Raw genomic sequence first — 16,316 nt, 5'->3', positions numbered from 1 at the left:
GAAATACGGGTAACGGTTTGGTCTAATTTTCCCGTTATCTATTTTTTGACATTTATCCACGCTCAGGCGATATTTTAAAAAGCGGACCAGACGAGCCATTGAACCATCAGCAGGTCACGCTTCCGGTCCGATCACAACTCTAAATCGGACAAGTTTTGAAAAATTATTTGAAGTGCGGTTAAACCAGCGGCTCGTTCGAACAGACCGGCTTTTAGATAGGGTAAATATTTCGTCTTGATTGGGATTAGATTTTTGCAATCGCTGGCACTCCAGGCTCGATTCTTCTCCTCTCTTGGATCTTTCCATTCCCCTTCGACTCCCCCACGGTGCAATGGGGTGTGCCACCGGTACCAGGCCTCTAGGTACGTCGCCTCTCTCTCTCTCTCTCTCTCTACACCTGGCTTGACCTTATCCGCTTCTCTAATGATCCACCATGGCCTCGAGGGATGGAAGATGCCTTAGCTCCGCCAAGAGGGTTGGGACCAATTTCATGGAAGTTGTCCATTGTTTAGTAGTACATAGCCTTTTGGTGCAAAAAAGAGAATATTTAGAAAATCTTTAAGTCTTCGGTTTTTTTTGTTGAACAAGTCATCAGGATTAGAACAGATTTTCTACCCCCAATGTCTTGAATCTGTTGATGGTGACACAATTTCTTTTATTTATGAAACGATGTTTTTATTTCATTATTTGTTTTTTAAGTGCTGAAAAGTTGAAAGCAGAGTTCTATAATTATAAATAATTTGTCATATATAATTATTTATTGGTAATTTATTGTATTCATATTTATTAATAATATATTTATTGTGTTATCATGATGTCACTGTCTGATTCGGTTGACCCAATGGCTGAGACGGTCACTCATGGTCCTGTCATTTTTACCTTTTTTTGCTCTTTATGCAAAGCTATGGGATGCTTTGATTAAGCGTGAATGGCTAGATTAACGATTTGGTCAAGCATGAGTGACAAGGATTGACTTTTAATTATATGGATATTTTTTGAATTCACTAAAGCTTTCTGTGCTGGGAATTGCTAAATGAGGAGGGATAGGTAAAAGCAACGTATTGCCAGTGTGAAAGGTTGTGGGATTTCAAATTCCAACGCTGATACACGTGGAACAATGAAACCGTTTCAAATTTGTCATTTTTAGAATTTCAAAAATCTCCAAACTGTTGGCTCATATATTCCACCAGATCTTTTTGACTCCTGCATCCTTTCATTGTTGCCTTCTGCAGGACATTGTAGCATCGAAGCAAATTTGGAAAAAAAAAAAACTGAAAAATATGTATTATTAAATGATAGATTCCTAGTTTCGCAAGTGGGATGAGCGCATATGGAAGCTATCAAATATTGACGATACGCTAATAGATTTTTACATAATAATGCCAAGCAAGGGTAGATAGATGTAATGCCTTCATTAAGTATGAACAATTTAGATTGGATTCAGAGGATCATTTTATTTCATTTTTTATGATATCTAGATTTTCTAGTTATTTACGCATCATGTTATTATCTCCGAGCTCTAAGATGTTGTTTGGTAGGTAACAATATTTCACATCACTCCTTGGTGTGAGTTAGGTGATGTGATTATTTTATTTGACATCATAAAATTCTATTCGATGATGAAAGATTCAATAATAAATTTCGTGATTGATTACACATCATCGAATATTCGTGATATGCTGAAATTATTTTAGAACAAAAATATCTTTTATCAATAAATTAAGGAGAAAAGAAAAATCTTCCCCATCTCTCTTTTTTTTTTTTTTTTTTTGACCTTTCATCTTTGATACCCCTATTGAAAATGTCTATTTTATCTTAATTAGTAGGTGTAGTAAATTGATATAAATACCTCTTAGTTATCTTCCAGATGTCTATTTTATTTTTATTGGTATATTTAATTAAATGATATGAATATTTTTTATTTATTTATTAAATATTTATTTTATTTCTATAGGTATATATGGTTAATTGACATAGATAGATGCTAAACTCTTCATGTTTTTCTTTTTCTCATTTTATTTTGATTGGCTAAATTATTATTCCTAATGAACAGCCCTAATATTGATGGTCAAAATTAGCTAAACCTAAAATTATATATAATATTATTATAATATTATTTTATTAACTTAATCAAAATAAATACGTATAATAATAATAATAATAATAATAATAATAATAAATAAATATTATTATTATTATTACTACTATTACTACATGTTTTTGAAAGGAATTGTGAATGAAGAATATTTAATCAAATTGTGAAGTAATTATTATATATTAATATGTAAGACTATTTATGATATTTTATACATTATCACTATCACTATTTAGTAATATATCAAACACAATAAATTTTTATTCTCAGTGATATTTCAATGATATACCAAATACAGTGATCACACATCGTCCGATTATTTATACATCATCCCAATACTCACATCATCCGATGATCATATCACTCTAGTGATCACATCATTGGTAATATACCAAATGGTACCTTGAGGATGAAACGGATGTAATCTCTCTTCGCAAAAAAAAAAAATGTATCAACAAGGGGAGCATATTTACTAAATTTCAAGGTATCAAAGGACATCATCAAAAAAATAAAGTGGAAAATGCAACTTTTTTTTTTTTTTGTTGAAGCAAAATGCAGCAAATTGCACGTTAATCTACATTAAACAGTGATAGATCTATTCTACTTCGGTTAGAAAATATGTGTACCTTTCACTCCAGATGTATTCTTTGTGATAAAAGGTAAAGCCGCATCTTTTATTAAGAGGGCAAACTTTAATCTAAGTACTCACGTGTGCTAGAGTTTCTGGTTTAAAGGGAGGCTGAAGCTGCACCTTTTATTTTCCTACTCTTTTTTTTTTTTTTTTAACCAAAAAAAAAAAAAAAACGATCACTTCGTAAGGCCAGGAATTGCTGGATTTGCAAGCAATTTAGAAGATAAGTGAAACTGAAGGAAAGAAAAAGGAACCCACAGTTGATAAACAACAGATTACCATAATAGTTTCTACAGCAACTCAAACATAAAGGAATTGTATTTAAAAAAAAAAAAACATCAAATATAAATGTATCAAAATTTCTGCAGAATTGGTTCTGTGATATTCAGTAAAGAAATAAAACAAAAACCATGGGATGAGTCCTGCATCCAAATTCTTCTATCTGGACAAGTCAATGGCTTTTACCACTAGACATGCAATACTCTGCACAATTCTACATTGTGAGCTCAAAGTCGTGAATATAGCATCCAAACACCAAGCAGCAAGAAAGTTTTTCTTACAAGAGTGAGAAACGTCTGGACATCATCGGGCAGAATATGAGCAGAAATTTAAGCCTCTCCATGTTCTAGGTTTTCAGGATATCCAGACTCATCTGGACGTACGAAAACTTCAATAAGCTGTGGCTCTCTGGTTGCAGTAAAAGATTTTCCAAGATGATGGCAGTTCTGACAGCAAATCCTGCAGACACAAGAACTCATGAAGGACTTAAACATTCCGATAGCTAACACAAACAACAACAACAACAAAAGTAGAAAAATAACCCATCAAGCAGGTGGTTTGATCTATTTCATGTAGAGAGCGAGTGAGAGAGAGAGAGAGAGAGAGAGAGAGAGAGAGTTGCTACTCCATGCTCAGAAACATGTAAAATCATACCCAGCCAATAGATTTATTTATAAGCATCATGATGGAATTGGAAATTACCTTGGCACTCAGCAAGCTATACCAAAGTCTTCACATATTGGTCAAGATTTGTATTGAAGAGCTCGCATCTACAAAAAGGAATAAAATGAAATCAGCCACCACACTTATCCGTTGAGAAGTTGAAAATTAATTCTAAATGAAGTTTGCATAATTAAATTGACATGCTATGAAGTTGCATGTAAGAGATTGGCACAACTTATATTAGTTAGGAGATTGCATGGATAAGTTAAAGCAACAGTCATCCAGCTTATGCACTAGAAGTCCCTACTTTTCTTGGCAGGAAACAGCACAGCAAGCAGGTTGGACGCATATATGAAATGAATACTACTGTTGAGCAATGCATCAGAAAATAGATGGCTCATCTTTGTGCTTGGTCGAATCACATATTAAAAGCATTCTCTGGCAAAACAAATCAAAACCATATATGGTGGCATAAAATGGAAAATTATTTAATCTGAATGAGCAATTGGTGATTTTATTGAAAATTAAGCTGATTCACAATCAGACAAGTCAGAATATCAAGGTTTCTGCATGCACTTCTGCATCTAGGTCCATTGATACATCAACATATTCATAAATATTGGCTGATGCATTTACAGTTGCGTGTATGCGTATATCGATGAATGGATGAATGCAAGTTTGCAATGTAAGCATGGGATTATTTATGCATGCTGCATGCATACTTGTCTGGATAAATGGATGGGTGCACTCTCTCTACTACATCAGAATAAAAAATGCCCAGTGTTGGGGTAGATCCTCAGCCCTTACCCAACTAGCCTTCATCCTCACCTCCCGACTGACCTAGTGCGCTCCACCGATCAAATTGCTGTGACTCAATCCGACCTGGATCAATCAATTTTACCCTAATCGATGCTTAATCGACTACAGTCAACGAGCCTATTCAGGTCGGCATTTATTCATCCCGATTCGATGGGCTATCCTAGACTGCCTGACGACATTCGGCATTTGGCACATAGTCGACTACTTTCTCGGTGTCCTACCAACTATCCGATCAAGTGGCACCACTCCACAGGTTCATTCATCCGACTTTCAGACCCCAGGGCACGGACGTCAGTCGAGCAGCCAAACGCTAAACGTGGCCAACATGCTATCCCATCAAGTCACGTCACCCAAGAGCCATACCCTGGACGGCTGGCTGCGCACCATGATGGGAAGCCACGAGGTCATTAATTGAGCCACATGCGCAGTAACATTCGCCGCCGCGGCCACCTGTGACCGAACAAAAGGCACACCCGCCGTCAGAGCCATTTAAAGATACCCCATACACCTCCATACGATGGGACACGCTCGGAATGACGGCCTGTCCTTCCGCCATTAATCTTAATCCCTCTATAAATATAGGTAAGCGGAGACCCCTCCAGATATGCAAAGGCTAACACAAACGCCAAAACTCTGCCCCTCTCTCTATTAAGCAACATCTCTAACTTGAGCGTCGAAGAATCCTCGACGGAGCAACCTCGGCGAAACTTTCCTTGCAGGTCTCACATCCCCAGCGCCCGACGACGATCAGCACCGGCACTCGCCACTAACCCTCTCTCTCGCTCTCGACTTCTTCGATTGTGCATTTTCTTCGGTGACTAGGCATCCTCCTCCGATTTTCCACCGTCCATCACTCAGGTGCAGCGACTCGGCCCCCGGCCAACTACCCCACCGAAAATAGACCACAACAGTTTGGCACGCTAGGAAAGGAGACGAAGATCGAAGAAGAGAGTAAAAAAATATACATATATTCTCCCAAGAACCACCATGGCCAAGATGAGAGTGCAAAATGCTTCCGCAAGTTCCGCTCAACGCTCATCACGGTGTGGTGCACCTCCGACGACCCTCAGAGAACCAAGCGTTTCACGACCGGAGGTGACAGCAGACCACTCGCAATTCGCCGTCCTTATGCAGCAAGTGAAAACTCTGACGGAGGTTGGACGGCCTCCAGCTCCAGCAACAGCGACCGGAGGAGCCGACACCGCGTGATGTGCCTTCCCGACGCAGTCACCGGCCCCATTCATCGTCCCGCCACTCGGTTCGACGTATCCGCTAGTTGAGTCCTCAACCCATCCGACGGTCACCACATCCCGACTTCCGGCATGCTCCACATGTTGACTCCGACGATTACCAGTCTCCTTCCCCTCGACGAGCTCCATACAAGGAGAAGAGACCGCGGTCTCCATTATGTTCTTCTTCTAGGGAAGGTTCTACCCCAAGATATCCTCGACATCCCGATAAGTCTCAGTGACGATTAGACAAATACGACTGTAAGCTGAGGGAGATCAATCGTCGTCTGGATCAACTCCAAACGAATAATCGAGATTCCATCAGTGAGCTCGGCATCAGCACGCATCCACCTTTCTCTCGGTGGATCCTCGATGAGTCAATCTCTAGTCGGTTCAAGATGCTGCAGATGGAGCCAAATGACGGCTCCACCAATCCACTCGACCACCTCGAAAGCTACAAAGCTCTCATGCTTCTACAGGGGACATCCAACACCCTCTGCATCATCTTTTCGGTTATCCTCTAGAAAACTACCCAAACGTGGTACTTCGAACTTCAATCGAGGAGCATCCACTCGTTCGAACAGTTCGAGCAACTCTTCATGGCGTACTTCGGCACCAACCGAAGGGTGCCATGAACCTTCGACAACCTTTTCTCCATCAGACAGCAGGATGGAGAATCGTTATAAGACTTCGTGGCACGTTTCAACGCCGCCACCTTGGAGGACAAGGACCTCAACGAGCCGACGGCCATCGCAGCCATGAAACGAAGACGTGCAGCTCCAGATTCACTTACTCCCTGGATAAGATGCTTCCTCGAACTTATGCCGAACTCCTCGAGCACGCGCAAAAGTACATCCATGCCGAGGAAGCTGCGATTGACTGACGCCAGTTCGAGGGCAAAGATCAGAAGAAGAAGAAGATGAAGAAAGGAACCTTCGTGGGGCTCAATCGAATCCACGCTGAGGAGGCTCCACCTCCCCGACCAAATTTAAAGCCCAAAAATTTCGGCAACAGGTACGATTCTTATACCCCTCTGACTACTCGTGTGCAGATTCTCATGAAAATAGAGGGAGAGAGCTACCTTCGATGACCCCAGTCGATGAAGTCGAGCCTTGCAACCAGAAGTGCTACTGTTGGTTCCATCGTGATCACGGTCACGATACCAAATAGTGCATCCAATTGAAGAACGAGATAGAGGACCTCATAAGGTGGGGCTATCTCGAGAAGTACGTGCGGGATCGACCTGTGCAGCTGCCTTTTGTGATCCACCTCCACAGCCACATCCCGAGGAGGAAGCTCGCGCTCAACCTACGGCAGACGTGATCAACATGATTTCAATGGGACCAAGACTACAAAGGGCAGACGACTTGGAAGGCACCTCCAAACATTAGTGGGCTAAGGACGACATCGTTTTCTCCAAGAAAGATCTACGAGGAGGTCAAACTCCTCATAACAATGCTGTTGTTGTATCAATGACAATCGTCAACTACGATGTAGAATGATGTCTTGTCGATAATGGAAGTTTCGCTGATATGATTTTCTACGATCGTTTCTCCCAAATGCGACTCTCTACCGACCAACTTAAATTAGTCAATATTCCTCTAGTCAGATTCACAGGCGACTCGATCAAAGTAGAAGGAGAAATTAACCCTTTGTTGCTGTCCAACAGCCACCTCAGCAATCGACCGTGCGCCTCAACTTCTTCGTGGTCCGAATCCCCTTTGCCTACAACGTCATCTTAGAACGACCCGGATTAAACGCGCTCCGAGCGATTGTTTCAGCATACCATTTGCTAGTGCGCTTTTCGACGAGAAAAGAAATCGGAGAAATAAGAAGAGATCAACAATTGGTCCGACAATGTTACTTAACCATAATCAAAAGAAAGAGACCAACTGAAGCTCTTCCCATCGACGACAGACTAGATCAGAGAGAAGAAGAAAGTCGGAGAGAACCCGCAGAGCAACTCATCTCAGTGCCCCTCAACGATGAGAACCTGACTAAGACCATCCAGATCGGATCTTCATTAAGCAATGAACTGCAAGAGAAGCTGATCAATTTTCTGAGAAAGAATGCTGATGCCTTCATCTGGTCTGCCTTAGACATACCGGACATCCCTCCGGGGATAATCATCCACTAGGGCTAGAACTGGACTGGGCTGAGCCGGGCCATACATCTACTCGAGCTTGGCCCATAATTTTTTTATGGGCTTCGGGCCGGGCTTCGGTCCAAAATTTTTTTAAAATATGAGGCCCGAGTCCGGCCTTGGCCTAAGCCCGAGCCCGGCCCGGGCCCAATCGGGCCTGCCCGAACCTAATCGGCCTGGCCCAAACCTAATCGGGCCGATCCGAAACTAGGTTGTTATGTTAGTTTGTCACTGTTCGGAGTCTATGGACTTCCAGAGATGGCAACAAGTGAAGATGGTCTCTTTACCATCTTTAGTTGGTCATTGTTTGGAGTTTGTCACTGTTTAAAGCAAGAACATGTTATCACCTCAAGACTAGAAAGTATCAGGTCTCCTTACCTCTACGCTCCTTTCCTCTAAGCCCAAAATGACGACAGGTGAAGACTGAGGATGCGAAGACCAATGTCGATAATGACTGATGACTCAATGAGCCAAGATAGAAGACCGACGTCGCCGCGTCGAAGATGTAGGTGGGGGAAGATGAAATCTTGGAGTCGGTGATGGCGAAAAACCAAAAGATGAAAGACGAAAGTCGATGAAGGTTGTCTGAAAGTCCGACGAACACCGATGGCCGATGGATAAAGAGAAGACACCTGGAAGATGAAAGACGAAAATCGATGAAGGCCGTCTGGAAATCCGACAAACACCGATGGCCGATGGGTGAAGAGAAGACACCCTCGTCGGCGATGGGAGAAGACGAAGACGGCGACGGTCGACAGACGGACAAGGACCACGGTCCACTCCACGGTCAGGGGCTAGGGCATCACACAAGAAATTTGGGAATTGAGAAGACTGAAGTCTGAAGAGGGAAAGACGAAAGGCCAGGGGCTGGGCAGCGGGCTATAAATCTATAATCCTATTCGGCTCAGCCGCTCAGGCCCCAGGCCCAGGGAGAGTAATTCATAAAAATTAAGAATCGGACTGGAGCTAACGGACTGAAATTCGGACTAGTTCGGACCAAAATTGATGGGCTGAACTTCGGACCAGGGCCAGGCCCGGGCCTGACCAAGGATATATCCGAGCCCGACCCGAAAGACATGGGCTCTATAATTCAGTCCAAACCCGACCTGAACTGTTTCGGGCCTAGCCCGATTTTCGGTCCGAAGTCGAAACGGCCCGAGCCCATTTTTAGCCCTATCGTCCACCGACTGAACATCGACACCAACCACAAACGGTGAAACGAAGAAAAAGAAGCTTTGCTCCCGAGCGACAGCAGGCCATCGATGAAGAGGTTGACAAGTTACTGACAGCCAACTTCATTCGTGAGGCAACCTATCCCGATTGGCTCCCGAACATCGTGATGGTCGAGAAAGCAAATGACAAGTGGCAGATATGTATCGACTACACCGACTTGAACAAAACTTGTCCCAAAGATAGCTTTTCACTTTCACGGGTTAATCAACTAGTCGATGCCACATCAGGCCATCAGCTACTCAGCTTCATGGACGTCTTCTCCGACTATAATCAGATCCGGATGGCATCTGAAGATGAAGAGAAGATGGCATTCATTACTGACAAAGGCCTGTATTGCTACAAAATCATGCTTTTCGATCTTAAAAATATCGGAGCTACATATCAGACGTTGGTCAACAAAATTTTCAAAAATCAAATCGATCGTAATATGGAGGTCTACATCGATGACATGCTCGTGAAAAGCACCGAGGCTATCAAATGTAGCTTTCAACTGAAGCTTTCGAAGCCCTGAGGAGATATCAAATAAAATTAAATCCGACAAAGTGCACCTTCGGCATCACGTCGAGGAAGTTTCTCGACTTTATGGTGACAAAGTAAGGCATCGAAACCAACCCCAAGAAGATCAAGGCAGTTCTTGGTATGAGGCCTCCAATCTCTCGACGGGATATTCGAAAATTTGCAAAACGTATTGCATCCTTAAGTCGATTTATCTTCAAGTCCGCAGAACGATGCATCTCCTTCTTCAAAATTCTCAGGCAGATGAAAGACTTCACCTAGACGGAAGAGTGTCAGAAGGCTTTCGATGATTTAAAGCAGTATCTAAGCTCTTCTCCACTCCTGATGAAGCCAAACACCGACGACGAACTACTCATGTATTTGGCTACAACTCCTGAAGCCATCAGCTCGGTGCTGGTCCGAGAAGAAAACAAGGTGCAGAAATCCATCTACTACATAAGTCGAAGACTGCGCGGGACCAAAACAAGGTATTCTCAGATCGAAAAAGTCATCTTTACAATCATTACGACTATTCGGCGGCTACGACCATACTTTTAGGCCCATTCGGTAAAAATCTTGGCCGATCTCCCTTCGAGGACTCTACTCCAACGGTCCATTCGATGAAGACCGACAACGAAGGAGATGGCCGACTGCAATGAAGCCTAAGCCTCAGGGACCCTAAGCTCTCTGCTAGAAAGCAAAGGATCTAAGACTGAGAGCAAAGGCACCAAAATCAGAAGTAGAGCCGAGGCGGGACCAATCCCTATTTATAAACTCCTTCGACGGTTAGGATCGACGTCGAGAATCGCACCTTCCTCAGAGATCTCGATGCATGTCGGAGATCTCGATGTGTGGCAGCAATCTCCACCGACTATTTTCTCGATTTTTCGACGCACCACCGTTGAGATTGTGCAAAGACAGTCGAATTCGTGTGATCACGAATCGGACCAACCAGTGATCGACACATGGATAGCTCAGGTACCTCAACTTATTATTGCTTTGCCGTCCGATCTTCTGCCATCATTACAGAGGATCGCCTCGAGCATCACGGTATTTATTGCCACATGACCTGTGATGTGATAGAGCCGCTGCACGTTCTGCAAAGTAACAAAGCGACGATTCACTCCATGAAGCAACAAAACGATCGAGCGCAGTCTTCGAAACAACATTAAAAGAAGAATTGTCGAGAAAAGTGACTCGGATCCGTACGGCGACTAACTCCCTTCATCTGATTAAAGCCACACAATCAGACTCGGGAGTTGGAGGGCAGGTGTTAGGGTAGATCCTCGGCCCTTACCCGACTAGCCTTCTTCCTCACCTCCCGATCGACCCAGTGCACTACACCGACCAAATTGCTGCGACTAAACCCGACCTGGATCAATCAATTTTACCCCAATCGGTGCTTAACCGACTACAGACAATGGGCCTATTCAGGTCGGCATTTATTCATCCCAGTTTGATGGGCTACCCTCGACTGACGGACGACATTCGGCATTCGGTGCATAGCCGACTACTTCCTCGGTGTCCTACCAAATATCCGGTCAAGTGGCACCGCTCCACGGACTCATTCATCCAACTCCCGGACCTCAGGGCACGGACGTCAGCCGAGCAGTCGAATACTAAACATAGACGACACGCTATCCCGTCGGTCGCATCAAGTCACATCACCTAAGAGCCATACCTATCCTGGGCGGCTGGCTGCGCGCCATGATGGAAAGCCATGAGGTCATTAATTACGCCACACGCACGGTAGCGTCCGCCGTCACGACCATCTGCGTGTTGAACAAAAGGCACGCCCATCGTCAGAGCCATTTTTAGATACCCCATGCACCTCCGTATAATGGGACATGCTCGAAATGACAGTCCGTCCTTCTGCCATTGATCTTAATCCCTCTATAAATAGAGATAAGCAAGAACCCCTCCAGGTATGCAAAGGCTAACACAAACGCTAGAACTTTGCTCCTCTCTCTATTGAGCAACATCTCTAACTTGAACATCGGAGGATCCTCACCGGAGCAACTTCCAACAGGACTTTCCTTGTAGGTCTCACATCCTCGGCGTCGGGCGGAGATCAGCACCGGCACTCGCCGCCAACCCTTGCTCTCACTCTCGACTTCTTCGACTGTGCACCTTCTCCGATGACTAGGCATCCTCTTTCGGTTTCCCGCCGTCCGTCACTCAGACGCAGCGACTCGACCCCCGACCGACTACCCCATCGGAGATAGGCCACAGCACCCAGAGTGGTGGATGTTTACACCAAGCCAAGCATTCAAGGCAAGGCCATAGATCCAACCTCCTTTCTATACAAATATATTCTGTTCTTAGCAAGTACACACCTCCAAAATTACACACTAACATAAATAAGAGAGAGGAACCCAAAAATCAAAACAAGAAGTATTTTCATCAAACCTACACCAAACCACCACAACTGGTGGGCTCACAGCCATCTACCAAATGCTCCTTCTCTTACATAAACCACAGAGCATGTGTTAAGCACATGTATTGATACAATTTTTTCATGCATGCATACATTGTATGCATGACTTATGGACAGATTGGGAATACAAATTCAGGGAAATGCATGTGTAGAGGCAATACGTGTGTCATTTGCATATGTCTGCACCTAAGGATGAATTTATGTGTCCATAAATGTATGACACCAACATATTCATACTATATTTGTTGAATGCATGCATGCAAGTATTGCATGTATGTGAGGAATAATTCTGAGTGAAAAATTACCAAACCCCTTACAAAACAGCACATGGAAAATGAATACACCTTAATATATCAAGTGAGCGATGGTAGAAGAGGCATTATTATATTCATGAGAAGAAGAGGCTATATTGTAGTCCAAGGAGTGAACTACTGCTCTAAGACTAATAGATGTCCCTGTGCAGGTCTAGCAGCAATCTGATCCCAAGATCAAAAAGATTTAGGTGCCGGAGGTCAAATGTAAATGATGGTAAGGAGGAAAGATAGGAGGCTCTCTTCTGATGATTGGATCTCTCAGTGTGGGTTCCTAATAAAGCAGCCGAGGCACCTTGTGACCACGTACAAGAACTCCAAACTGGGGAGAATCCCCAAGGGAACAAATACGTACAAACCCACTAACTCTCTAATAAAAGTGGGATGTTGAAAAGGATGCATTTATTTAGTGTATTAATTATAATGCATGTGCATCTGCATGTGGCTGCTAAAGATTTTAGATTTGAGATAATTTAACTAAAATATAAATTCTAAAAAAGTCTAAAGATTTTTTCCTTTTAGGTATTCTAAAGATTTTTCATACTTTCACTCAGATTTTACAAATTCTCATGCTCCATTTTTGAAACCCCCTGACTAAGTTGATCCCCTCTCTTTACCAAGGTCTCTTAAGGACCTTCGGAATCAAGCTTTTACAATTTTAGTTGAAAACTCAATTTTCCAGTGCTTTTCTTAATAGCTGCAGCTCATAATAGTTAATAGAGGGACTTAGTTCTGACTATATCCATCACACTTCAAGTACATCAACATCTGACGTCTGCAAATCATACATAGTATACTAATGCTAGACTGAATCATCCTTTCCCACTGTTGAACAAATTTTGTTCAAATTTCATGGTTGCCATATTCCCCTCAAGAAAAAGAAGGATTTTGCTAAAGTACCAATATCTAACATTTGGTATATCCCTTATGATTACCACACCAGATTCAGATCAAATTCCACAATACAGTATTTTCCAAAGGTCAACATTGAGCAACATTAGCATGACTTGAAGTTTAACCAGGTAGCCACCTGGGCACGCTCAAATAGCAATTTTCGACAGTTGGACTTGTTCCTTCCATTATGGAACTGGTTTTGGTTCACATTTCATAGTTCACCATTTTATATTCTAAAGAAACAAGAAGTTCTTCGTCAACACTATTGGACCCAACGATTCATTAATACAAATTATCTTAGGCATGTTGCCTAGAACTTAGGCAATAGCAGTGTAGAACTAATTTTGTATATCGAAATGTGTAGATTTGCATGGTCTTGCATTTGTCTGTCCAGGAAGTGTTATTTAAACCTTCCAGGTCCAAAGGCATGAGAGCATCTAGATAAAGCAACCACAGACAAATTTTAACTTGCAGAACATTTGCTTTTCTAAGGACTGAATGATAATGGTGCATAAGATATGCAATCCATGCTCAAGAAATGGAAATTTGTAAATTTACATGGGATACTAATGCCAGTGCTTAAGCCATAAACCTAATAAACATGTATGTTCAGCTATAAATCAATTTGGTTGAAGGTATTTGTACATTCAAAGGAATAGAAAATCAAAATAAACAGGTGATAGGAATCATACTTGATTGGAGACCCATGAACATAGAGGGGATTCTTTATGACATATTCCACATAAATGTTGTATATATATCTCAGTGGTTCCCGCATATCACCAGTCTTGGGATGAGTAACTAAAATAATCTGCATCAAATAGGTAAATGCCAGTTATGGTACAGATTATGAAGCCACTAGCAAAGCAATTTACCATCAAAAGAGCTAAAATACAAGTCCATAACCTTGCAACAAGACAAGCAAGTACTCCCATGAAACAAAAAGGATACAAATGTGTAGCATCTAAACCAACAGCTTATAAAGAATGACATGTATCTGTGAGTTCACAACTACATCTAACTCTAATTCATAACTTGTTAAATTGTGAAAATTAGTGGGACATATTTAGCTAGTGCTGTACACAGTAACCCATGTGATCCAATAAATAGTCCAGTCAGAAGCCATTTAGTGAAGCAGTAAGGCATGAATAGATTCAATTACACAGTATGTATGTGAAAGAAAGACATGAAAAGAGTTCAGGGAAGTAGCGACAAGATATATCTTAAGACTGAACGAGAAGCAGCTTGCTAGAAGCTATGGTGTTCAGGAAGGATTATTATGGAAATGATCAGGCTTGGATATGAGGCAGCATGGCTTCTTAAGTTTTTCCAAATCAGAATGGAACTCATGCAAGAAATAAATGTTTAAACAAGTAAGGTAAAACATTAAGTCCCAAAATTATTCCATATACAGCAATCCATGAACAGATCACCTGATTTTATTGGTTCAATGCCAAACCAATCCATGATATTGAAAAGGTTCATCCAACATAATCAAAATCAAAAATATCTCTTCCTGGAGTTATCCATAGACACCCTAAAGATGAAAATGATACTAGGAAAAAGCTTACCAAGAATAAAAAAGTAGTACTAAATCTTCTTTTCTCTGAACTACCTGCATATCCAGAACATCACCATTTTGTGGTGCCTGATTTCAAATTCACTTCCAATATATGGCTTAGCAGAACTAGCATTGTTGTTTCCCTTCCAAAACCTCATGGAAAAAATAATAATCCATGTACCAAATTCCAAGCTTTTCTCTAGGTCTACAAAGTTTTGTTTTCTGATATTCAAATTAGAAAAGCTCGAGAGACTATTCTCATTTCAATACCATTGGCCACAAGGGGATAAATTCATACATTGGGAATTACAATAACGCACATTCCTCCAATTCTTTCTTTTCTAAACATGGCCCCAGATAATGAGGAATAATCTACTTAAAAATACAATACCATCCCAAAAGTTGCTCTAATTACGATCATTTCTTCCAAAGAAAGAAACTTTCGTAATTGTCCAGCATAGTTGCAAGAGAGGGAGCTGTGAAGATGGAACAGAAATGTACTATGCACGGATGAGATACACACAATATCTTACAACACATAACCACAGCGTCTCCATCTTTATATTTCACTGCTTCAATCATCAAGCACATATGTTCTAATTTGCAAAATGATTTCCCAATAACAACGCAATATGATCTTTTTTGTCTTGCTTGACCAAATGCCTGCTTACTTTTTATACACATGCATTGCCTATAACTGTGATTCATTCATTTTTCCGTATATACTGTCATTGCTCTTAGAATCTTGTATAACGCATAGGAGACTCACGTATTCTGAACTCCACTAGTTTCACATCGTGGAAACTACAATCATAGGCAATTTCGTCTAAGTGTTTTCCAATCTTCTCGAATAATTTCGATCAGATTGAACATAAAGGAGGTGACAGAACAACTGACCTTAATCCCAGAGGGGCACTCCATGAAGCTTAACTTGTAGGTGTTGGTGCGGAAGCTGTAGAAGGAGCAACCCTGTCCCGGGAGCAGAGGCACCCCCAGATTTCCTTTATCGACGCTGCTCCAAAAGAATATAAAAGAGATGGTTTATTAGGGCTCGGATCGACAAAGAAAGAAAAAAGGGGGATCGGGGGAATTGGGTAATCGGAACCTAGTGGGATCCATCTTGGCCGTGAAGGAGCGGAGGGAGAAGAGGAGGCCGAACATGAGCTTTTGGTCTTGCTGGGGGTCCAAGGTGTGGAGCGGGCGGTGCCACTCGCGATACAGCAGGCACACCCCGCTCCTGTTGAAGATGTACAGCATGTTCGCGTTGTTCCCGGCCAGCCCCGTCGCCGTTCCCGGCGGCGCCGCCGGAGATGGGGCGATCTCCGCCACAGACGACCCTCCAAAGAATTGCATCGCTGGTCCGCGCGCGCCCTCTCGGCCCCCTCCGCTCTATCTCTGCTCCCAGAGGCGGCAGCGGCAGATCTCGGCACTTCTTGATCGGATCTTTCTAACAGCAGGGATGATGGGAGGAGCTATGCGTCAACGGGCGGGCCGGCCGGATTTGGGCCAGGCTCAGTCGACGATAT

At 42.5% G+C, this 16,316-nt stretch overlaps 1 protein-coding gene across 1 annotated transcript; it reads right to left on the bottom strand.

Annotated features, from left to right (window-relative positions):
• Positions 1-2,986: 2,986 nt before the first annotated feature.
• Positions 2,987-16,311, bottom strand: LOC105040785 (uncharacterized). The gene is made up of 5 exons (XM_010917472.3): positions 15,896-16,311; positions 15,688-15,802; positions 13,922-14,040; positions 3,708-3,775; positions 2,987-3,464 (listed from the first exon to the last, which is right to left on the bottom strand). The coding sequence occupies exons 1-4, from the start codon at positions 16,141-16,143 to the stop codon at positions 3,724-3,726; spliced, it is 534 nt and encodes a 177-aa protein (XP_010915774.1). The 5' UTR covers positions 16,144-16,311; the 3' UTR covers positions 2,987-3,464; positions 3,708-3,723.
• Positions 16,312-16,316: the final 5 nt, after the last annotated feature.

The sequence above is a fragment of the Elaeis guineensis genome, chromosome 3, assembly GCF_000442705.2.
Source record: "Elaeis guineensis isolate ETL-2024a chromosome 3, EG11, whole genome shotgun sequence".
Taxonomy (NCBI): domain Eukaryota; kingdom Viridiplantae; phylum Streptophyta; class Magnoliopsida; order Arecales; family Arecaceae; genus Elaeis; species Elaeis guineensis.
Note: the sequence above shows the minus strand (reverse complement) of the source record. Positions and strands in the feature narration are given on the sequence as shown.

What these genes read in the sequence shown, in the direction of transcription:
- LOC105040785 (XM_010917472.3), bottom strand. Translation starts at nt 16,143, where the DNA reads ATGCAATTCTTTGGAGGGTCGTCTGTGGCGGAGATCGCCCCATCTCCG. An exon ending in GCCAAGATGGATCCCACTAG is followed by an intron (nt 15,803 to 15,895) that starts GTTCCGATTACC and finishes CTTTTGGAGCAG; the next exon opens with CGTCGATAAAGGAAATCTGG. An exon ending in GTTCATGGGTCTCCAATCAA is followed by an intron (nt 3,776 to 13,921) that starts GTATGATTCCTA and finishes TCCTTTTTGTAG; the next exon opens with ATGCGAGCTCTTCAATACAA.